Here is a 23,771-nt window from a genome sequence, read left to right as displayed (position 1 = left end):
CATCCTCCTCCAATGAAACATATGTTGGTGAAGAAGGAATGCGATGGTGGGCCTTGCTACTGGTCATAGGAATTGATGAGCCTTTGAACCTTATGGTCTTGCTCCATTTAGATATGCAGCCCTTGCTATGCAAAGGTGAGACATTCCTTTTCTGCTTTGGATTGCCCACTTCATGGCCCTTGACTTTATGCTTATGTGACAATGGTTCTCATGCATAGTCAGAGTCACTGTCCTCAGCACCATTCCTTTTGACCTCACCATTGTCTATATCCATCTCACTGTCCTGGACACCTTGGGATTGTTGATTGGGCAGGTAGTCATTGCTGGGCAACTTGCTTTCAGAGATTGAGCTATTGTTGGAGATGACAAGTTCAGAAGTTGTTGTGATTTTTGACTTGGAAGACCATTGAGGATGCAATATACCCATGAGCTGCATCCCAGAGGTGGTGGTGGAAGTACAAGGCTTGGCTGCAGGAACCTCTTCGATGCTGTCAGATGTGTTGATGGTGGCCAAGTTTCCCTTCTCAACATCACCTCTGGCAGGTGTGGCCTTCTTCAGCTTAGTCTTCTTGATGCATGTGGCAGATCGATTGAGGAGTTGAGCTGGTCTGAGGTGGTCAACTTCAAGACTACAGAAGATCTGCTTTCCCCTTGGCAGTTTTGAGTCAAATGATGGTGGGGCACTGATGATAACTGGACTCTTGGATGTGAGCAGATTTGCTATAGCTGCATTAGTACTCATCAACCATAAAAAGACAGAGGACATACTTTTGTTTTTGGGGTTGTGCTGGATGCAGAGTTTGCTTTTGCTAGTGTCCACAAGTGCAGCAATGAGCTTAGAACAGTCTGCACATGTGAGGTCTGAGATCCCTTTCCCAGATGCCTTGCCATGGCATTCCTCACCTGGGAAGATAACATCTGCTGGCCAGTTATACATGATGAGTGTGCTGCCTGCCAGCTGATTCAGGAGAGACTTCCAGGGAAATAGCTTTTGGGATGCCCATTTGAATCCAAAGTTTTCTTTAAGAATCGTTAGATGACAAGGGAAGCTAATGTTGGAAGGACACTGAGTCAAAGTGTGGTTCAGTGGTGAAAACCAACCAAAACCAACACAAAAGACAAAAAGAGCGAGTGGTGGTGTGCCTATATGGTACCTAGATGGTAGAACCTGTTCTTTGGGAGGGTTTTTGCAAGCTACAACACTCAAAGATGAGTGCTGAGGATTGGGGGTGCTCCTGATGAAGAAGAAGCAGGAATGCAAGAGAATGTGATAGGGTAGACTGCTGTCAGCCTACAGAAGGATGGATGATGACTTAATTTAATGTCCTCCTAAGCTGCACTGAGCTCAGGGAGGGCTTGGAGCGAAGTATATTGATGATAGACAAGGATAAGCAAAGTAGACAATAGTTAGACCCTTAATAAAGTCTCAACTATCAAAGCTGCTGAATGAATTACTGAGTGATGATAAAATGTGAGCAAGAGGGGCCCTCTGACATCTTTTTTTTTTTTGCTATCTAAGTACAGTGATTTATATACAGTACAGGGGTGTTGCCCTTGGAAAACAAGGTGCAAACACTTGGTAAGTGATTGGTAACTGATGAGTAAGGAATGTAAGTGATGGGTAATCATCTTGGAAAGCATTGGTAAGCATTGGTAAGGATTAGCAAGCCAAAAAGTGAAGAATCAGTAAGCAAAGTCAAAAGATTGGTAAGTATTGGCAATAGGTGAGTCAAAGACAGTCAGAACATCAAAGTATGAGTCAAGTAATGTCAGGAACTGGGAAAGTGCACTGGAATCACATTAGGGGGAGGCTGTGCATGTCACATCTTGAAGAGATTGCTTCTAGGCCAAGGTGGGATGACAGAGAGGCAGCGCTGATCTGATGCTGATATAGTACATCCAAAAGTGGACAGGGTGAGTCAGATGTCAACAGGGGTCAAGCTTTGGGGGTCTGTGGGGTGACAGGAGCATAGGGGATCGCAACTTTCCCCCCCAAACCATCCTCTCAGTGAAGCAAATAAAAACTTCATGAATGAGGCTCTGTTGGAAGAGAGGATGAATGGGGAGTGTCTTCTGCTATATCTTGCAACAAGGAGGCAAGATGTGCATCATACTCATCATGGATGCGATCAGGGAGAGTGGAGAACAGTAGATTATACTGTAGCTGTTGCAATCTTGGAAGAATGATGGACAAGACCAGTATGAAGACATTGCAGGGAGCAGGGAGGAAGGATCCATATGCTTCTTGGACTGCAGGGACTGAAACTACCACATAAGACCTTTCCAAGTGAATGACAGACCTGAGGCGACCAAAGAACATCCTCCTAGAGGTCATACTGACAAAAAGAACACACTGTCCAAGCTGGATGGGCTGAGAGGGCACAGATGAGGGTGGGATGTACCAGGATGCTTCAGGATGGAAGCTGGTAGGAACTCCTGGTAGATATATGTAGCCATGGTCCCTAGCAAAGGGGACAAGCGAAATGAGCATCTTTTGGAGGGAGTGCTGTAGAAACATGTGGAGTGTGCAAATCCTTTCCAATTTTGGAAGGTAAGATCACATGGCTGAGCACTACAAGCGAGTGTGGGAATGGTCTTGGTATCTGCAGAAATGGTGGAGATATGTTGAAAACCAGAATGCCATACATGGGCACTTAAGAATTTTAGCCAGTGCTTAACCCACTCCCTTTCTTTTTCTCTGGCACTGATGACTTGTTCTTGTGCAAGGGATACAGCTGATGAATGGAGATGAAGACCATAACCCTCATATGAAGAAGGTACAGCCAGGAATGTTGGCAGCTGTCATCCCTTGCACAAGAACAAGTCATCAGTGCCAGAGAAAAAGAAAGGGAGTGGGTTAAGCACTGGCTAAAATTCTTAAGTGCCCATGTATGGCATTCTGGTTTTCAACATATCTCCACCATTTCTGCAGATACCAAGACCATTCCCACACTCGCTTGTAGTGCTCAGCCATGTGATCTTACCTTCCAAAATTGGAAAGGATTTGCACACTCCACATGTTTCTACAGCACTCCCTCCAAAAGATGCTCATTTCGCTTGTCCCCTTTGCTAGGGACCATGGCTACATATATCTACCAGGAGTTCCTACCAGCTTCCATCCTGAAGCATCCTGGTACATCCCACCCTCATCTGTGCCCTCTCAGCCCATCCAGCTTGGACAGTGTGTTCTTTTTGTCAGTATGACCTCTAGGAGGATGTTCTTTGGTCGCCTCAGGTCTGTCATTCACTTGGAAAGGTCTTATGTGGTAGTTTCAGTCCCTGCAGTCCAAGAAGCATATGGATCCTTCCTCCCTGCTCCCTGCAATGTCTTCATACTGGTCTTGTCCATCATTCTTCCAAGATTGCAACAGCTACAGTATAATCTACTGTTCTCCACTCTCCCTGATCGCATCCATGATGAGTATGATGCACATCTTGCCTCCTTGTTGCAAGATATAGCAGAAGACACTCCCCATTCATCCTCTCTTCCAACAGAGCCTCATTCATGAAGTTTTTATTTGCTTCACTGAGAGGATGGTTTGGGGGGGAAAGTTGCGATCCCCTATGCTCCTGTCACCCCACAGACCCCCAAAGCTTGACCCCTGTTGACATCTGACTCACCCTGTCCACTTTTGGATGTACTATATCAGCATCAGATCAGCGCTGCCTCTCTGTCATCCCACCTTGGCCTAGAAGCAATCTCTTCAAGATGTGACATGCACAGCCTCCCCCTAATGTGATTCCAGTGCACTTTCCCAGTTCCTGACATTACTTGACTCATACTTTGATGTTCTGACTGTCTTTGACTCACCTATTGCCAATACTTACCAATCTTTTGACTTTGCTTACTGATTCTTCACTTTTTGGCTTGCTAATCCTTACCAATGCTTACCAATGCTTTCCAAGATGATTACCCATCACTTACATTCCTTACTCATCAGTTACCAATCACTTACCAAGTGTTTGCACCTTGTTTTCCAAGGGCAACACCCCTGTACTGTATATAAATCACTGTACTTAGATAGCAAAAAAAAAAAAGATGTCAGAGGGCCCCTCTTGCTCACATTTTATCATCACTCAGTAATTCATTCAGCAGCTTTGATAGTTGAGACTTTATTAAGGGTCTAACTATTGTCTACTTTGCTTATCCTTGTCTATCATCAATATACTTCGCTCCAAGCCCTCCCTGAGCTCAGTGCAGCTTAGGAGGACATTAAATTAAGTCATCATCCATCCTTCTGTAGGCTGACAGCAGTCTACCCTATCACATTCTCTTGCATTCCTGCTTCTTCTTCATCAGGAGCACCCCCAATCCTCAGCACTCATCTTTGAGTGTTGTAGCTTGCAAAAACCCTCCCAAAGAACAGGTTCTACCATCTAGGTACCATATAGGCACACCACCACTCGCTCTTTTTGTCTTTTGTGTTGGTTTTGGTTGGTTTTCACCACTGAACCACACTTTGACTCACAATGGACTTGTTGAAAAGTTGCTGATGCTGAGCAACTGTTCCACCTAAATCTTGCAGTTCTTCTGACTCCTTCTGTGTTTCCAGGATGTCGATATAGTTTTCTGAGTATACTTCTTTAAAACACGCATAACACTTCTTCCTAATATCTACAGAGGGGCTCCCTTCAATTGTGTGGTCACCCTGAGGGAGCCAGGCAAGTTCGGATTCTGGGTTCTTTGCAAAATACACCAAGTACATGTTCCAAAGATTTTGCACATTTGAGCAAGAATATTGGCAATTGTAGTGGTCCTTGACTTGTTGCCATGGCATTCCTTGACTTTCCCCAAGCTTGCTGAATATTTCATTGACCTGCCAAAAGCCTTCATTGAATTCATCTATAGTGGCAGCTGGCAACCTCCCATGAGTATATAGACCATTGTTGCCATCCCCATTGTGCCTATCAGTCTTGACACTGAGTGTGTTTTCTTGAGAGGGTAGAGGTGATGGCTGATCATGTCTTTGCAAAGGGCTGGAAGCAGCATGACAAGGAGTGGGTGACTCTGGACAAGTAATCAATGATGTATCAGGAGGTGGAATGATCTTGGAAGTCTGACAATATTAAATGATTAGATGATTGTCTGGGGGTGATGAGTACTTACATTGTTGATGGTAATGAAACTCTCTGAAGGCTTGAAGGCCAACCTATCCAGAGCCAAAGATGGAGCCAAACCATGGGTGTGAGTCAGCACTGATGTAGAATGTGGCTTGTGAACTATGGGTGCTGATAAACCAGGAAGTCACTTGAATGACACTGCTGCAGAATTGAGAGGGGGTACAGAAGGTTGGTGGGGAGGCAGCTTGGATGGTGCTGCCACAGTATTGAGAGGAGGGGAAGAGGGTCCATGGGGAGGGGTCTTGGATGGCACTGCTGCAGTATTGAGAGGGGGGGCAGAGGGTCTGCTGGGAGGGGTCTTGGATGGCACTGCCAGGGTATTGAGAGGGGGGGCAGAGAGTCCAGGCCCAGGACATGGTGGGTTGTCACCTTCAGCAACTAGATTGATATAAATATTGGAAGCATCCTTCAAAAGCAGTAAATGACTCACTGGCAGCCATACTGAGGGAGATGTCTGACTGAACCATCAGGTAGGCTGGATAATGGGTTCTGACAGGAAAGGATTGATATCATCATCAGCATCTTGGGAACCCCCCATTGGAGACATTGGGGGTTTGACTGGGGGCAAATGACCTTGGCAGAGTGATGCCTCACAAACTAGACCAGTGTCTCAAGTGGTTGCCTTGATTTTCTGGCAGAGATGTGCTGGAGTCACCACCAGGGCTGGTGATGGATTGTGGCGACCACTCCCAACCTGGACAATGACAAAATCATCCTGTGTGCTTGTAGATTGTCCTGGATATGCTGGGAGAGTGTTCAGGCATGTTGATGCAGGTCATGAGGAACTACCCAGAGGGTCAAGCACTCCTGACTTGCTAGAATCTCACATTTTTTTCTGAATGACATCAGATAGTGTGAGATACGGGATAGATAGTACAAACCAAAGTCACAAAAATTTCCAGTTGCACAGAGATTGGTGAATGGAGGAAAAGTACAACCAGGACTGGTGCACTGTCTTTATGCAAGATGAGCATTGTGGCAGATCTAGTGAGGATCGCAATGGGCATCTCAAGAGTAAGGCAGTTGGAAGCTTTCAAAGAAGGAGAAGGGACATGATAATTCCAAGCCAAGGAGTTGTCTCGAGATGGTGACAGCAAACTTCGAATGGAGAGGTTGGAGAGGGTGCAGAGAGGCTCTAGGTAAGAATGTGAGAGCATTTGCTGTGATTTTTTCCCTGGATTGCAAAATATCCTGAACCCTTCTACTCAATTTTTGGGCAGAATGACCATAGCAGTGGTCATTGCAGGTCATCTACGAATAGTGATCAGTAGTGGTAAGGCACTGAGGATGGACTTGGAGTGCGACTTGGAATGCTGAGGACACATGTCAAACCGGTGTGCAATAACAGTAGCCAATTACAATCTGAATAGCCTTCCTACTGAAAGGAAAACATAGCTAGAACACCACCAAATGTGTTTTCGCAGGCAGAAAGAGTTGGAAATGTTGCACTACTTCCCCCCCCCAACAAATGTCACCAAAATTCATACATGTTATGCTACAATTTATCCTAACTGTGACCATCTGATACTTGGCAGCAAGTGTGTAGTACTCTGGTTTTGTACTTCACCAATGTGTCACAACTGACTCAAGTTAGCCAATTGTCCCTTACTGAACTTCACAGTTATATGGGATGCACTGCTAAATACTTCACTCTACACGAAAGACAAACCACTGAACACAGACAGAAGGCCATCTATGCATCGACAAAGTAATTATTCCCATGTTTCTACAGTTCAATCCTCAATTACAACACATTTCAGAGGCAAAGAACTACAACCTGCTCAGAATCACCATGTGTACCAGAAGTGTGCTGGATGCCATCTCAGTAAAGATGCTCTCTGTTCAATGATTCCATCTGTGTCAAGTATCATCCATCCCAGTGTCATTTCCTCTGTCCCATCCCTCCCACCAGCTCTTATTGCCTATGCAATGATACCTCTACCTATGTCACCCCTATTTCTGGAAGCCGCTGAGAGTGCTGATGCTTTGGATGAATCAGATCTGCTTAAGTGGGAAAGAGAGCCTCCATATATGCACACTGAGCCAGACCCAACACTGGGAGAACACAGGTTTATGCACAATCTGGTGGATGTCATGCTCAGGCGATGTGCAAGGCTGTTAGGAGAAGCAGATACTCATTGAGCAAAACATCTTGAAAATGGAGACCATCAGCAGGTGTTCACTGAACTGATAGGCAATATCACAGAGAAGTTAGTGCAATGGTCAGCCATATATGATACTATTGGGGGTCCTGGCATGTCAGGTGACCACAACATTCAAATGGCAGCATGTTGGCTGCAGTGGCAAGCTCAGGATATCTACCATATTACACAAGAAGTGTTGGAATTGGAAAATGGCAGGGATCATTATGCAGGTAGTTCATAGTTACACTGGTATGCAAAGTATAAGATGTTGGAGATAATGATGAAAATTGCACATATCCACCTCACACAAGTTTGTAATGTCGCAGCCTCACAGAACTGCTGTGACCTGAGCCAAAACCCAAAGTCCACAGTCATACCCATTTTATTGCAGAGGGCTGAGCTAGTAATTTGACAAGGGAGCCATTTTCGCATGTATTTTTAGTACTTACTGCAATCAGGTGTGCAGACCAGCTTCCAAAATCTCTCTGAGGAATTCCGAGCCTCTTCAAGGCTATGAGGGACAGGCGAGTGACAAGATGGGTGATATCCTGTGAATCATCAGTAAGAACACTAGACAGACATGACAGAATACCTTGACATTGCATTTCCAAGGTTTTTGTTCTGCAAGGCTGTCAAAAAGGAGTATTTGTTTTGAAGTAAACTTGACAATGCAAACAACCCAATGGCTGACTGGGGATGGTTGATGGATGGGGAGTATACAGATGGGTTTCTCCCAATAACATGTTCATGAGGTGTTGCACCACAAAATGTTGTCTTCAGCATGGTATCAAATGCAGGGGAGATTGTGAGCTGACAGTATCATGCACTGTGAGGCATTCAATGACAGAAATTCTGAGTAGAGTAGTGCAGCACAGCCATTGATACAGCTATCATTGAGCAAACCAGTGGCAGAAGCAAGCCACTCATAGTTGTCCAGCTCAAAGATGTACCGAGGAAAACCATCTGGTGATTGTTGGATGCACCTTGCATAAATGCTGCAGATGAGAGGCAGGTCATTGTGGACATTGATCATATCAACCATGGGGATCTGTGTAGCAAATTAGTCAGGACTTGTGCACTTGAATGGAACTTACAAAGGGAATTTCCCAAACAAGATTCACATTATGAATCTTTTTCTGATCCTCATCATCATCAGACAAACTGCCTTCATCAGCATTGGATGGTACATCTTCAAGAATGTCTGTGAACACAGTCTGATTGGGGTCCAAAATGTGTTCTCCTGCATCAATGTCAGTCAGTGGTAACATGGAGTCTGCCTCACTAAGGACATCTGCAGATACATCACATTGAATAGGTGGCAGCCATCGCAGCTCAAGAGGGGTGGGGGTACCAGTGAGGGAAGTGGAAATAGCCTGTGCACTGTGGGCTTGACTTGCATAACAAACTGTGGAGGCCAACAGTGTGGGCCACCTTTCCTGCATCTTGGCCAGTAATTTGCTGATGTTGTTGAAGAACCAGAGAGTACATAGAATCCTAAAGATCCTTAGATCCTGAATATAATCAGCAGTACCTTGACTTACTTTCTGGCTGCTGAATTGCAAGTTCAATGGCACACAGCTTGCTGCCAAACCATCGGCACATGTTGTCAGCCTCCATGCCAAGGTGGTGTTGTTCTTCGAGACAGCAGTCAGTCTTCAGGACTGCTCTAATGCCTTCTCTCACATCAGAGTCTTGCAATCACCATGGGATTTCTCTGATAGAGGGAGTGATCCAAATGTCTTCGAAGAGGGATTGATCATTACATAGTTCAGCTAATTTTGTTGGGAGCAGCGAAGGAAGGGGGATGCCGGATGACATGTCATATAGTTTTGTGAGACATTCACAATACATGTTGAATTTTCAGATGGCTGACATGAGTGTGGGCTGATGCTTTGCAATTGCTTTGTGAGTTTGCTGGTGGAGCTTCATACCTAGAAAGAAATGATCAGCATTGTGACACCGAGTCATAGGTTCAGCAATACTACCCAAGGCTTTCTGCTTTCCCCCTACTGCGTGATCAAGTTTGTCCCACTCAAAAAAGCTCCCAATTGCCTGTTTCCAGATGTTGATCTTCAAATCACAAGCCAAAAGAAGCATCTGAATGAACTTGATGTTGACACTGTTGAGCTCAGGAAACTTGTCATGGATGTTGAGGGACGCATATAGTAGGTCCACCTTGTTTAAAGGATGATCATGGCTGCACTCCAAACTCTCCAGAGCCTCAAGGGTATCCTCTGTCGCATCCTTCTCAATTATTGCACATGCAGCTTGAAGTGCTTGGTCAGCAACCTCTAAGCTGGCCTGCAACATGAGTACAGTGTCCAGTTCTTTTTTTAATCAAGCCGGTGCATCTAAAGGTGAAGAATGAATAATGCAGTCTAATAGATGCAGAAATACTTATGAGCCCATATGGAAAGCTGAGCGCTACATTGGCTAGCCCACTCGTTCTGCAATTCCAGGATATCAATTCCGCAATCACCAAGAATCTGACATGCTTCACTACCTTGTTTGGCAATTCCTTTCCTCAGTCAGCATCAAATCCAGTCACCAAGATCATTTCACATCTCCAGCCCTATTGCAGCAGTGTGATGATTGATAAACCAGATATGGCGCTGGCACTAATCGAACACTTTTTCAGTTCTGGGTAAACTAGAGTAATAAAATGAACTTGCTGACGATGCTTGCTCAACACCAATGAGCTTGGTGAAATGGGACCAGAGGTGTTCAGTGCCCTCTCCATCAGAAAGACTGAGTCCTGTAGTAATGTGGGGGTTATAAATGTGCTGGCATGCCCATTTGTGGCCATAGGTGTGCATTGCAGTTGTTGCAAAGTGGATGCAACAAACCATTTCATTATTGAGGATTTCAAACTGCAGGAAGTCAGTACTAGTGTATGGGGATGAGACTTTGTATATACCTTGTCTAAAGAACATGTGAGAATGCAACCAATATCATACAATGCAACAACAGTTGCAGTGACTGGCAAGTGGGAGAAGAGGTGTTCAAGAAGGGCAACACTATACTTCTGTTGCTCACCAGGCATGTTGATATTTGCAAAGAAGAGAGGGATGTCATGATGGCATATCAATGCCATAATTCCAGTGTCATCGAAGCAGTCCATTGCAGCCTTCTGCTTGTTGCTGTCAGCTGCTTTGTATGATGCTTCACATTGATCAATTGCTTCATCAGGAACTTCAACACACTGTTGTCTCAGTGGCCACTTATGCACTTGTTCAATCCAGCATCCAACATTGTTGACTTGAACCTTGGGAATGAAATATGTGGGGTCATAAAATGCAGGACAACTACCAGCTGAGCACCAATGACAATGGTGAAAGTTCCCATCAAGTGTGATATGAATATCACCACCATCACTCAGCAGCCATCCAAATGTGTGACCTGTGAAACACACTGGGCACCTTTGGACAACTATGGATGCACATTGTGACAATGAGAACTGTTCGGAAGATGGTAGGATCACAGTGAATGACGGTTGCTGAGCAGATTGCATGTGATTGAGATGGTCAAGAACAGTTTGGTGACAATGTTTGATAATACTTTTGGCACAGCACTCAATATGCACTTGCAAGATATTGTACCACTGGACAGCATTGCCAATGCTATGACAGAATGGATCTCGAATAACTCCACCCTGTGTGCCATACTTGTAAGTATGAGCAGGTCAGCAAACAAACCACTGACCTCTCGGGTGGTCATCCAGAACCCTCATTGTTCATAATGTGTATTGAGTGCAGAGACGAGGGCATTGATCAAGTCACAAGAATGTTCAAACAGTGCCTGATAGAAAGCAAGTAATTCCACAGAAATGGCCAGGTGAGGTTGAGAGGGGGCAGTGGGAAAGAGCCCAGAACATAAGAGTAACTGAGGAAGTGATGTGCATGTACAACTTAGAACCATAACAGTTGCAAAACCTGAAATGATATCAGCCTCCATGAGGAGATGTGAGGATGTTACACACAGTCAAAGTATAAACAGAGTAGGGAAGAATGCTTGAGTTCACATCCTGCCTGACAACTGGAGAGTGGTTTATCATAGGTTATAAGTGGCTTTCCAACAGTTTCTGCCATATGTTGGAGATATGGCTCGATGATTGTAGGGATAACTGCCATCCAATTGTCATACAGCTGGTCAATGGCCATGCTTGGCATGGAATAGTCAGCAACATCTTTGGGCAACAGTTCATCACCAGAGTGCTGGATTGTGTCAGTGTCATCCAGCGCATCTGGAGTGGTTGGTTTGGGGGGAGGGGTGTCAATAGTAGATGATGGACTGGGAGATGACTTGTGATTCAAAAGATCACTCAACTGTTGACAGAGACATTGCTGTTTGGCACGTTGACCTGGAATGATAACATTAGTCTGCAATTTCCTCTTGTTATGCCGCTTTGTTGGACTCGAGAAATGCTGGCCCAAGCCAAAACTTGTGCTAGGCAATGAACAGCAAGTCCCAGGATGGGGATGCATGTTTCAGAGAAAATATGAAGACAAAAAAAACATACCGTGGGATGTATGAAATGTGGGAGCCATACAGAGCCAACATTGGAGGAGGCTCCCCAAGAGCATCCCCTGTGAGTTTGCAAGATGGTAGTATGAGGGTTGAAGAGATGTGTCTATTAGATACATTGTTTATGTCACAAAAAGTATATCTAATAGACCCTTAATCCCACTAAAAAGTGGTGCCTAAGGTGTTTCATCCCTTGTACTAGTGGACACCATCATTTTAGCTGATAAGACTAGGACTGTTGAAGAAGCTGTCAGGTTCACTGTTAACACTTTTACCAGGCGAAGCTTTTGGTCATCTCGGTGAGTGCTGGTTATGATATAATTGCTTTTACTGATTGACATCAGTGAAGAAGCCCTATCTCTGTTCAAGCAATCACCATTCGTTGCATCCTAGCACCCAGAGGCCAGTTATCAATATCAGACTTAATCCCACCATCACAAGTAAAACACTTGCCCATAGGCATTCCTTCAATTGACCCAGGGACAGGATTGTCTAAATTCCCCAGGGGAGAACAGGGCCAAGTAACACAGTCAGTACTGAGGCACAAATTCCTCATTTGCCCTTGACATACTTGTTTGAGTGACCTTGTCATTGCTCTGCAACCAAGAATGCCACATTGAGGGCCATTTGACACCACAGGCATTAAGACTTTTCAGTGTGTAAATTTAATTACACAATGCCTTAGCAACAGTTAAAATAATGCAGCATTTCCTTGGGGAACATGATCACATCAATTTTTTCTTAAGAGACACAAATGTTCCAATGTCAAAAGTGATCGAATTTCTTACATTAGTGATTTGATTAATGCTGCAGATAAAGAAAGTAAAGCATTGTTTTGTTCTCAATTTGTGCCATGGCAACACAAATTCCAACCTTATCATCTATGCAAAATTGTATCTGCCAGGAAAAGGTATTGAAATTAATAAATAATCCCAATTTGCGACATGGCACCAGCTGTAATTTCCAAAACTACTCTGATGTGCAAATTCAGGTGAAACTCAAGTGAAGATTTTCCTTTGTTCCAAAATGAATCCATCCTGGTACCATTACCAAATTTCACAAGTTTGCCTGATTTGCTAAGTCACAAATCTCTTCCTGCCTGCTGAATGGTCACAACAGCACTCAACTCCAGCTCTCAGCACTCAGTGCTCAGCTCTGGCTCTGGCTCCTGCACCAATGTTCAACATTCACTGGCACCCACCATTGTCATTGTCTGGAAATGGTCAGTATGGTGCCATGTCCACTATCATTGACAAAGCAATAAAGGCCTTTCTCCTTTCATCTCATCAGTAGCAGCTCCCTGCCATTTATATGCAACAGTTTTGCCCACTGTCTTCTTTCCTGTGTGCCACCATGAAGGTCCCTTCCAGTCACATAAGTGGAAACTCCTGCCAGGCTGCAGCTCCCTATCATTTGCCTGTGAAATGTGCAATAGAGGTAGGTTTTACTGATCCAGACTATTCCGGTGCTTAGCTTTTTTGCATAAGGTATCACCCATTCATCACACATCCTTTCCTCAGGACAAGCCCCTAGCAAGAGTTGATGATTACTTCTTCCAAATAAATGTGGCAGCTATAGATGTAAAGTACTGGTACCATGGGAACCTGCCAAAGAAGGCAAAGCTCACCCTGTTCTGCCTGGGTGTAGGTTGTGGCTACAAATGTGGGAGGAGCCAAGTTGAATCACAAGAAAGACTGCTACAATGTACAGGGGTAAACAGAAGTGTGAGGTTCAGTAGGCAGGTGTATTGAGCAGCAGACATACATGCACATATTCATGTTGTTTACATTTACACCTGAGTTGAAATGATACATTCCCCTGGAATACATGCTCTCACTGTTCATGTGCAATAAACACTATTATTTTGCCCAGATGATTATTGAGGTCATACATAGAAGGATGTGGGCTGCTGGACTGATTGATAAGAATCATTATCATGTTCTTCACTGACAACTTTACCATTGATGTTACCACCACTCTGGCAGTGGACATCCGACTTGGAGAATGCACATTCCCATAGCATAATGGGGAGAGTGTCTGCCATTTGGTACTCCATGCCCGACAAGGTCAAGGACACTGACTGGCATGACAAGATTGACCCAAGTAACAAGGATATGATGACAGAAGTCTGTGAACTGTTTGGTTAGATCAAGCTTGGAGAGGTTTTGGAAGTCAGTTCACTGACAAGGCAGTTGGTGGCACATTGTATAAGGGAGATGTGAGCAGTGAAGAAGTACCTGCAGTGATGGTGTTTACAATTAAATTGGGTTGAAAAGGAGGCAGAGACCAGGGACTTGTGAGAATGTGGATAGTTGGAAGAAGTCAATGGCTTAGAATGGGAAGATGTCCAGAGCCAGATTTACCTTTCTTGTGCCCTGTGCATGGACTGGAGTCAGTTGAATGGGGGCTAAGGGTGCGATTCATTTTGGGCTCAAGGCTATCACAGCAGATTCCAATGCAGTTGCTGCCCAACACCCTCATATATGGTGAGTGATCACTGGGGTAATCCTGCCATGGATGGTCAATCATTCAAATGACAATGGTGGAGCAGTGAAATAGTCTACCATACTGTTGATCCCCAGTGATATCGATATCTTGTGTAGGGACAGACACCACTGGCACCCTCAGCATTTGAATGAGCACCTTACAAAAAAGGAAATTGCTGCAATAGGTTTCATTTTGCTGTGTTATTGATTAAACAACTCACCTTAGCATCTGTGGTACTGAGTATCTTGTTACAGTGCAATCATGGCCAGGCAACAACAGTACAAGATTTGTTGGTGCTGTGTTCATGGTTGCTGCAGGTGCCACTCATGAGATCCTCTGACAAATGTATCCATCTTGGGTGTTCTGTTGAAACCATCTACTCATGCTTGCCATCAATGCAACAAAGATCTGTCACAGCAACATCACAAATCCATGGAAAATGAGGGTGTGGAAAGAAGGATTTTATTGGCATCCCTTAAAATGCTGCAGTTAGATGCTACTGTAGCATCCAGGACCAACTCATCAACCATCCTTGACACTGCTTCTATGGATGTTGAATGTGGTTTGTCCTCCAGCAGTGCATTTCATTAAATGAGCTTTGATTTATCTAAATCCAGGTGGTCTGTCCATTGATCATTCTATCATTGTGAATACCCTCCAAGCACCTCAGCAGGTCACATCTAGGACCAATTCATCAACTGTCCCTGGTGTTCCCATTGACATTAATCTGTCTGTTGATCATCCTGCTGACACAAATACCCTCTTGATGTCTGCACTCACATGTCATTGCAATAACACTCCTATGGATGTTGAATGTAGGTCATCTTCCAGCAGTAGGTTTAATTAAATGAGCATTGATTTATCTAGATACAGGTGGTCCATCCATCGATTCAACCATCCTTAACACTCCCATTGATGTCAATCTGTCCATTGATCATCCTGCCGACACAAATACCCTCTCGAGGTCTGCACTCACACATTATCATGAATTGTTCCATGCACATTGGATCGGTGCAAGCTGCCTTCTCAGCTGCACTGTTCAGCCTTTCTTATGCATCTGGAGGTGTTCATGTCTTATTTTGATACCATTCATGACAAATGCATTTATGGTTGAGAATTACATAGGGATGTGCAAAAAGTATCTAACCATTGATGGTGATAAGCTCATGTTTGTCAAACCAACAATCAGCCCATATATCCTGCAGAAACTGAATGCTGTTGTCATCGGTTGGTTCCTCTGAACTGCCAAAGGCAGAATTGATGCCCTCAATGAGTTCCCAGAGCATCCAGGTTTCAGTGGGTTTGTCTGTAATGTGGGTCCCACATACAGGACAGGTATAAAAGACATACAAGACATATTTATGCATGAATATAGTGTTGATGTCACCAACTGAGTACAAAGGGTTCTTGAGGTATTCCAGAATGGTGATGTCACCATAATTCCTCATGGCATTAGCAATGGACTGCTGGAATGAAGACTGAAGGCAAGTATGACAGAATGTATGCCCACATTTACCCAGCCTGCATGATCACAGTTAGCATGATGGTAAAGCCAAAGGCAAAGACTAACACATACATGAATGGTCACTGCATGGTGTCACTGCAAAGGGGACACTTGAGTACCATGCTTCTGTGAATACTGAACTGCAGTCAATCAGGGTGAGTATCAGGGACCAACAGCTGTTGGCATGGATTGGACTGACCTGATTGGCAACTCACTTGAGGTGGTCAAGGTTCTCCTGAGTTTCCCCAATGCTTGCCTTTGCTTTATTGACTTCCACTGTAAGGCATTCAACTTCCTATTAATGCACATATTCAATGGAGCACTGCAGCATCAATGGAAACATCATATTACCTGACAAGCTTTGGTGAGCTCATTCAAACCCTTTCTGTGACATTTATGTGTCACAGATGGTGGGGTTAGGAGGAAGGCTTGGCAAAGGCTGGCTGGGGGGGTAGTCCTGGGACACAACAAGTATGGAGAAGTGTGCAAGTTGCAGGTAGGTGATGGGCAGGTGGCAGGCATAGCTGGGCAGATGTAGACAGAACAAAGAAATGGGAAATCGAATGGATATGGCCTCAGGGTGAGGCCTCTAGCCAGATATTCATCATCCAGACTGATCAGTGGGTTCTTTGTGAGCATGATTTCTATGTGGACAGGAAGTATATAGACATACTTTATGAAGTCACACATTGACAGGTTGCTTGAAGTGTTCAAAGGCAGCAGAGTGCTTATGCTCTGAACAGCTCCAAACTTTTGAGTCTCTGAGGCATGATGCAAGCTAAACATTCATGCTCAACACACACAAGGTATCATTTGATCTATTTTGATGTCTGCTTTGTTAGAGATAGCCAACTGAAAGAGACTGGAGGTGCTTGGATAATGGCACCTCTGCTCATTATTTAATGGTCACTGGTCATGTCTTATGATCAGTTGCAGGTACTGTCATTCTTGATGCAATTTGCATTCCCCATGGCTACTCCTTTCCCATTCAGCAACCCACTTGATTTGTCAGTCAGAATTCTTCCCTGTCTCATACCCAAACTGAATTTTGCTTTACCCAGTGCCCCCATCCTCTTTGTGACCAGTTACACTGGCATTTCCACAGGCATTGCTCATGGTGGAGTATGCCATGCATCACTCATGCTTGTTGCATCAGAAACTCCTGGACAACATGAGTTGTTCCCATTATGCTGTGTTCTGCATTCTGTTACTCAAACATTCAACTGTTCAGCCTGGTTCCTTTTGAAGACTGATGGCCTTATATTTGTCCAATGTTTGGTCAAGGAAAGTACCCTTCTTACAACCTCACATGATTTTGTGAGTCCCCTGTCAATCATCATTAGATTTTGGAATGACCTTTTTATCAATGTGATCCCAGGAGCACATGATTATACTCATCAACAGATTTCTCTACCATGTCCATTTTAGTGACCCTGTGGCTTACTGGGTGTTCTGCTACCACTCTCTCTGTGGTGGGGATGATCAACAGCATCAACATGCAAGCCTCTTCACCCACAATGTGCTAGTCCAATCCTGGGAGCAGTTCTCCTGTCCCTCTGTTCTGCCAGTTTTATACTGAAAACTAACTGTTCTACATAGTGCTTGAATAATTTTCTAATACCATTAAGTGCTACTTTTTTTCTCTTTAGTGACTCCAAGTTTTTGGTGCATTTACTGATAACCTACATACCTTTGTATACCCCAGAGTGCCATTAGATGCTAGTAGATTGCTTATGTCAGCCCTTTCCTGCTTGAGTCATCTTTGATTTGGTGCCCTGCCCTCATTTCCTCATGAGTTGTCATTCTGGTTTTGCCTGCATTCCAGTCCTTCAGTGCAAGATTTAGATGGGATTTCTGTGGTCTGATCTGTTATCTGACATACAAGCATGCTAAGTATGATGACAGCCCCCTCAACTTCACAATTGTAAGAAGCAATACTGGATCCCCCCACCTGCCATACAATCATATGAGGCAACCTGCCATCCATCCAATTGTCTTTGTTACTGTCAAGTGAGATCTGTGAGACATACTCTGTGTGCTGGCATCCATCTTCTGCTAATTTTGATGATTCTTTGTTAAAGGTCTCCTTTGTCTCTGAAGAGCCACTCCCTGTGACTACATATATTACAAAGGTATGATTACAGATTATTCTCTGTCCCATTTTCTCTGGCTATGGTGACAACAGGCTTGGATGTTGACTCCAGTGATGCCTCTGGCAAGCACACTGATGAATGTTGTGGCCTTCCTATGCCTGGAAAACAGGCTCTAGAGAATCCAGAACCACCTCCTGAAGCAAAGTGATGCCACCAGGAAGCAAAGATGATGACCACCCTGCAGGTGCTGCAGGTTAAGAGACATAAAGTTAGTAAGTCTGGCTTCTTCGAATAGCACAATTAGCTAATTGATATGTAGGGGCACTGGGTGACCTGGCTAAATGACCATTTTCACCTTTGGAAGCAACAGGTTAGTTTAAACTGTATCACATATTTCTGTTAACACCTTGTGTCAGAGGTCTAGTGGACAGCCCTTGTATGGTGGTGATATGGGAGATCTTTCAATGGATGTTGATGTGGCAGGTGACAGGGAATGTATGCAAGTATCTTTAAATCTCCTTCAATATATCCACCCTAACATTGTCACCCCAGGAAAATGGGATACCTCTCCAATGTCCTGGGGAAAGTATGTCAGACTTCCTCAACAGAGGTCTAAACACTTCCAGCCATCCAGTGCCAATTATGCCTCCTAATTTCAACTTCACATTTATGCATAATCGAAACCAGGAAGCTCCCCCTGCCTTTATACAGCAAACACAAACTTGGTCCTTTGATGGTGCCAGTACTGACAGTGTTGCACCTGCAGCATCCTCCATGCCTCCCTCACCATTGAGCAGTTCTGCAGTTGTGATGCATGCTAACTCATCCTCTTATGTCAACATTCCCAGTGCATGCACCACATCTGCAGCATCCTCAGCAGCTCTCTCACACCATGTGGTTCCTGTCACCAACCCTCCTCATGTGCATGTGACATTGGCACCCTCCATCATTCCCTCAGAAGCCAGCACTTCTGCCATTAACCCTCCCCATATGCATGCCACATTTACAGCATCCCCCACACTTCTCTTGGCAAGTTCCATGGGTGGACACTCTGGTTACCCCCAATCAAGACCTTTGCAGAATTCCATCAGTGCACAGTCTGGTCCTGTACTAGAGCCAACACCTGTGCAAGGTATCTGCACCTATTGTTTACATCACTTTTGTTGACCTTTAATGTCTCCCAGGAATTCAAGCTGCAAGTTCCATGAGCAGACACTCCAGTCACTCGCCACTGTCTCCTTCACAGAGTTCTGTTCATGGAAAGTCCAATCCCATACCAGGGCTGACACCTGTGCAAGGTATCTGCATCTACTGTTTATATCACTTTTATTGACACTAATGTCTTATAGGAATTCAAGCTACAAGTTCCATGAGTGGACACTCCAGTCATCTGCCACAATTGCCCTTGCAGAGTTCTGTTCATGGTCAGTCTGGCCCTGTATGAGGGCCAACACCTGTGCAAGGTATCTGCACCTACCATTTGTGTCACTTTTGTTGACCTTTAACATCTCCCAGGAATTCAAACTGCAAGTTCCATGAGCAGACACTCCAGTCATCCACTGCCATTGCCATCACAGAGTTCCATTCATGGTCAGTCTTGCCCTGTACCAGGGCTGACAGCTGTGCAAGGTATCTGTTGCTACTGTTTGTGTCACTTTTGTTGACCTCTAATGTCATACAGGAATTCAAGCTACAAGTTCCATGAGTGGACACTCCAGTCATCCACTGCCATTGCCTTCACAGAGTTCTGTCCATGGTCAATCTAGCTCTGTATCAGGGCCAACACCTGTGCAAGGTATCTGTTCCCACTGTTTATGACAGTTTTGTCAACCCTCTAACATCCTACAGGAATTCAAACTGCAAATTCTGTGAGCAAACACTCCAACACCCACAGCCCTTGCCCTTGCAGAGTTCTGCTCATGGACAATCTGGTCCCATACCAGGGCCAACAGCTGTGCCTGCAAGTTCTGTGAGCAGCCACTCCAGTCACTGTAACCCAGTGCCATTTCCTTCACAGAGTTCCATTCATGGGCATTTTGGTTCCACTCTAGGGTTGACATCCATGGAAGGCATTCACCCTTCTTTGAGGCAGCCAGCATTGGACAAACTTGATCAAAAGGGGCCCTTTCTCAGTGTTGTTTCTCATGCATTTAAGACCCTTGAAGAAAACCTTAGAGCAGAATTTGCTGCCATTTGTGAAGAGTTAGTAGACTGGTAATTGTACATCAAAACATTGCAATGAACACCAAGTGCCATAAATGGAAGTCACCTGGCACTAACATACACAATAGTGAAGCTGATGATGAGGTGTCAAATGAAAAGTCATTGGATGATGAGGGAGGCACCAGATTTGATCCCTTCGCAAAGGATCCCCTCAGAGTAATCTTTTGGGTCAGAGCTCCATCTGCTTCATCTTGATTTTGGTAACTGATTCCCATGTCCAGCAACACCTTTGCAAGCACTTACAAGTCCTCCTCAAAATTGAATCAATGTTGCAACTTCTGGACACAGTACCCCCCCCCCCCCCCACACACATGAGATGACATTAGAGCCTTCGACAAGAAGCTGTCTGGTTGCACTGAAATAACCTCCAAGAATTTCCATTTTGATCTTATTGGAAAGTGGACATCCACCTTTAACAACTGTGCCAAGGCTGTTGCAGCTGCTGATTTTATTGATAAAGTTGTCAACCACAAATGGTACAACTACCCCCCCATTCCAGAAAAGTTCTTGAATATGGACTATGTCATATTCATGCTGAACAGGCAATTGAAGCATCTTTGGAAAATCTATGATGAACTCCACAGTGGATATTCCAAGAAACAAAGGTGTCTAGTCACCACAGCTAGTACCACCTGAAAGTGACAGGCAGGTTCACTTTATCTATGTCACTGACTCTGGCTAAGGCCTTGTTTCACCTATACCACAGTTGTTTCAGGCATGTATTGCGATGGCAAAAGATGATGCCAGCATATGTAGGCATGTCTCACTACTCAAACACATTGGGATAAAAGGTATCAGCTCAGACAAAGGAGAAGGGCCTCTTGAACAGTGCACTTGCATTGTATCAACTCCACCCTGGAGAAGTGCCACTTTGGCTGCTCTGTATCAGCAAATTGATGATTCCCATGCTGCCCACTGAATGGTGAAGGCAGGTCATATTGGATTGTGGGGTAATGCACCATGATTCTGTATCCACCCTGATCCCCCAAAGATGAGCATGAATGCCAAAGTGCCAATGGGATTACCCATTGATTGTTACAATAGGGGTTGGTATGACTCTCTCCATGTGGAGGAGCATAGATTACTGAAGATAGACGAGACAAATGTGTACCCATTTACCAATTCTCCTCAATAGAAATTTTGGAATATAACTGTCAATGAGTTGTATTTTGAACTCGAGATTTGGGCTTCGAATGTCACCCATAAGGATTCATAACCTCAAAGAGAGACAAAGCATTGAATGGCACTTAATGGATGCCATGTTTTGACACTTGCATTCTTCAATATTCTTTTATTCATGACCATGACCAGCAACTCAACTACTAATGCATACCAACCAGCCAGGGCTCTGGCTGATGGACACACTGACTCTGTTACATGCCTCTCCTTTTCTCCATGTGGCAAGTATCTTGCCAGTGGTGGCAAAGATTTACAGCTCATTATTTGGGACATCCACATGAGAGTGATGACACAGAGGGTGTCCCTTCAAAGTCCAGTACTTTGCCTGCAGTGAGATGTCCATTCTTCCCATTCTTTGAGACTCATCTTCAGGTGTGAAGACAGAAAATTGGCCCTTGTACCAGCACTGAATGTGAGGGGATATCTTTTTACCCTTTCAATGGAAGTGTACCACTTGTACTGAATCATGGTGACCCAGAACCTGGACAACACACAAGACATCCAGAAGAGGATCATGGTGCCTGTTCATTGCCTAGACATGAACCCTTCTTCTGGGGACCTCACAATAGGAGTAGGCTGCAAAGTCCACATTGCACAAGAGCTGAACAAAGGTAGACTTACAGTTGTCACAAGGACTGACCAGTAACAGCTCTTTTCTGAATGATAGACATATATATGACAGTAATCCTCCTTCCTGCACTGGAAGAGCTCGATGCATGTCAAACAGAGGCAGACATACATATCTGGCCAAGATCTGCACACTTCCTCAAAGGCAAGAATCAAGTTGTTGTGGCCTACCTAAATCACAGAGTGATGTATGTCATCAGAATATCTCACTGTTAGCATCCTCTAATATTCCATCAAGCTGCTGGGCATCCAGAAATCACAATTGCTTTGGCAAATCTGTCCTGCTCACATGCATCAGCATATGTTAGTCCTTGTTTTATTCATCTGGAATCAAACTGACAATCAAGGTTACAGAGGGAGTGTGGCACTATCGCCAGACAAGACACACATCTTGATATCCAATCTAATGACTGGCCTGGACCTGTATCCTGTGGGCCACTCTGTCATATCCTTATCATTTCCATTCCCATGCGACTCTTCTAATGGAAATTATCCATGTGCTATCAATTTTGTTGATTGTGGTCAAAAGGTGGTCAGTGGAGCTACTGATGGTAAGGTACAGGTGTGGTGCATGAGAATGGGAACACAAGTCCAAGCTCTTCATCACAGAAGTATGTCCAATCCTCTAATGTACCTCATAGCAACTGCTTATTCTGTAGGTGTCATGGTCCAGGTGCTGTGTAGTTTCCAGGGCAGGAATTACAATTTCTTAGCAACATCTGCTGCTGGACATGGCATGTGCATGACCATCAAACTCTGGAAGGCAAAAACAGACATGGAAATCAAATGTGCTTTTGGACAGGTGGGTCATTTTGCAGCCATAGAGTACTGTATTTCATGGCAGGGATGTAGCTTTTCAACTTGGACAAAGCAGATCATCTGGGGACTATTAAGATCATTGTGATCACATTCATTCTAGTTCTTGCTTTGAAAGGTGCTTGGGCACTCATTCTTGTGTGTTACCCGTCATTCCCACATCACTATCTCTGATGACTTTGCAAATAGTCTTTAACCCCCATTACAGTCAGTGATGACATACAAAGGTTTTGTCCTGCCTGCTGATTTCATGCTCAAGTCAGCACAGGACATCATGCTTGTTGCTCTGACACCCAAATCTGCTTTCTCTCGCCCTTGGCATTTCTTGGTGAATGACACATTTGTTATACATTCATTTCTTCAATGTGTCTCACATTCTTTAAACCTCATTACTGTAACAGCTCATATGGGTCTGCCAATCAAACTGCACAAGCTTCTACTAGAATTCCTGTGACACATGCAGGATCAGATTGACATTCCCATAGAGGCAGAGCACATTTTGTACATATGAAGAAAGTGTCACATCTACTCATTGACCTGTGATGAAGGGCACTCTCCTTTCCCTGAAAAAACTTTCCTGTGCATTTCAAATGCCATGTTCTTGAGATACATGGTGGCGAAGGATTCTGCAGGCCAGAGGGAGACATAATGCACCATTTCAGGAAACTTTTCATGAGCCTTCCATGCAAGGTGTTAGCATCATGGAAGCGAACTAAACAGCTTGTGTGACCCACTGCCAATGAATATCTCACTATAGCCTTGGGATCCTGCTGGCTGTATGGTTTTGTCAGGTCAAAAAACTGCTTGCAAAGCACATGTACATCATCCTAAATGACAGAATCTCAGTTGGTGTTACCATGTTACCAGAAAAGTGTAAATGTGATCTCAACCTGGACTTTGTTGTAGGTACTATCAGACCAGCCCAACATTTCCCTCAGAGACCACCCACCTAGGCCTGGCTTTGACATCAGTCCAGGAGGACAAGGGATGAGAGCAAGACCTAACATATTTAAAATTCAAGCCAATGGTCAATTCATGTCACCATTATCAGTA

At 44.4% G+C, this 23,771-nt stretch overlaps 7 protein-coding genes across 7 annotated transcripts; 2 read left to right on the top strand and 5 right to left on the bottom strand.

Moving 5' to 3' along the window:
- Nucleotides 1–529: 529 nt before the first annotated feature.
- Nucleotides 530–958, bottom strand: F5J12DRAFT_685340 (uncharacterized protein; the record flags this gene model as incomplete). Its single annotated transcript, XM_051740303.1, has 1 exon — nucleotides 530–958. A coding segment is annotated over one exon (429 nt), but the record flags the coding sequence as incomplete, so codon positions are not given.
- Nucleotides 959–4,469: 3,511 nt separating this feature from the next.
- On the bottom strand, nucleotides 4,470–4,829 carry F5J12DRAFT_700460 (uncharacterized protein; the record flags this gene model as incomplete). The annotated part of the gene is made up of 1 exon (XM_051740500.1): nucleotides 4,470–4,829. A coding segment is annotated over one exon (360 nt), but the record flags the coding sequence as incomplete, so codon positions are not given.
- Nucleotides 4,830–9,326: 4,497 nt separating this feature from the next.
- Nucleotides 9,327–9,602, bottom strand: F5J12DRAFT_705475 (uncharacterized protein; the record flags this gene model as incomplete). Its single annotated transcript, XM_051740560.1, has 1 exon — nucleotides 9,327–9,602. A coding segment is annotated over one exon (276 nt), but the record flags the coding sequence as incomplete, so codon positions are not given.
- Nucleotides 9,603–9,643: 41 nt separating this feature from the next.
- Nucleotides 9,644–11,183, bottom strand: F5J12DRAFT_907598 (uncharacterized protein; the record flags this gene model as incomplete). Its single annotated transcript, XM_051748953.1, has 7 exons — nucleotides 9,644–9,788; nucleotides 9,828–9,837; nucleotides 9,934–10,135; nucleotides 10,183–10,412; nucleotides 10,434–10,676; nucleotides 10,707–10,866; nucleotides 11,025–11,183. The coding sequence occupies 7 exons, from the start codon at nucleotides 11,181–11,183 to the stop codon at nucleotides 9,644–9,646; spliced, it is 1,149 nt and encodes a 382-aa protein (XP_051595228.1).
- Nucleotides 11,184–11,248: 65 nt separating this feature from the next.
- Nucleotides 11,249–11,437, bottom strand: F5J12DRAFT_681809 (uncharacterized protein; the record flags this gene model as incomplete). The annotated part of the gene is made up of 1 exon (XM_051740258.1): nucleotides 11,249–11,437. A coding segment is annotated over one exon (189 nt), but the record flags the coding sequence as incomplete, so codon positions are not given.
- Nucleotides 11,438–17,195: 5,758 nt separating this feature from the next.
- Nucleotides 17,196–20,091, top strand: F5J12DRAFT_786547 (uncharacterized protein; the record flags this gene model as incomplete). Its single annotated transcript, XM_051743468.1, has 16 exons — nucleotides 17,196–17,299; nucleotides 17,430–17,445; nucleotides 17,606–17,790; nucleotides 17,925–18,077; nucleotides 18,127–18,145; nucleotides 18,193–18,243; nucleotides 18,290–18,459; nucleotides 18,883–19,005; nucleotides 19,058–19,171; nucleotides 19,223–19,297; nucleotides 19,389–19,463; nucleotides 19,555–19,617; nucleotides 19,640–19,668; nucleotides 19,722–19,741; nucleotides 19,768–19,842; nucleotides 19,891–20,091. The coding sequence occupies 16 exons, from the start codon at nucleotides 17,196–17,198 to the stop codon at nucleotides 20,089–20,091; spliced, it is 1,473 nt and encodes a 490-aa protein (XP_051595226.1).
- Nucleotides 20,092–22,167: 2,076 nt separating this feature from the next.
- F5J12DRAFT_688643 (uncharacterized protein) lies at nucleotides 22,168–22,671 on the top strand (the record flags this gene model as incomplete). Its single annotated transcript, XM_051740353.1, has 2 exons — nucleotides 22,168–22,513; nucleotides 22,562–22,671. Coding segments are annotated over 2 exons (456 nt in total), but the record flags the coding sequence as incomplete, so codon positions are not given.
- Nucleotides 22,672–23,771: the final 1,100 nt, after the last annotated feature.

The sequence above is a fragment of the Pisolithus orientalis genome, assembly GCF_024613125.1.
Source record: "Pisolithus orientalis strain OTSU chromosome Unknown F5J12scaffold_59, whole genome shotgun sequence".
Classification (NCBI taxonomy): domain Eukaryota; kingdom Fungi; phylum Basidiomycota; class Agaricomycetes; order Boletales; family Pisolithaceae; genus Pisolithus; species Pisolithus orientalis.
The sequence above is the reverse complement of the archived record's forward strand: the minus strand, read 5'-3'. Positions and strand labels throughout refer to the sequence as shown.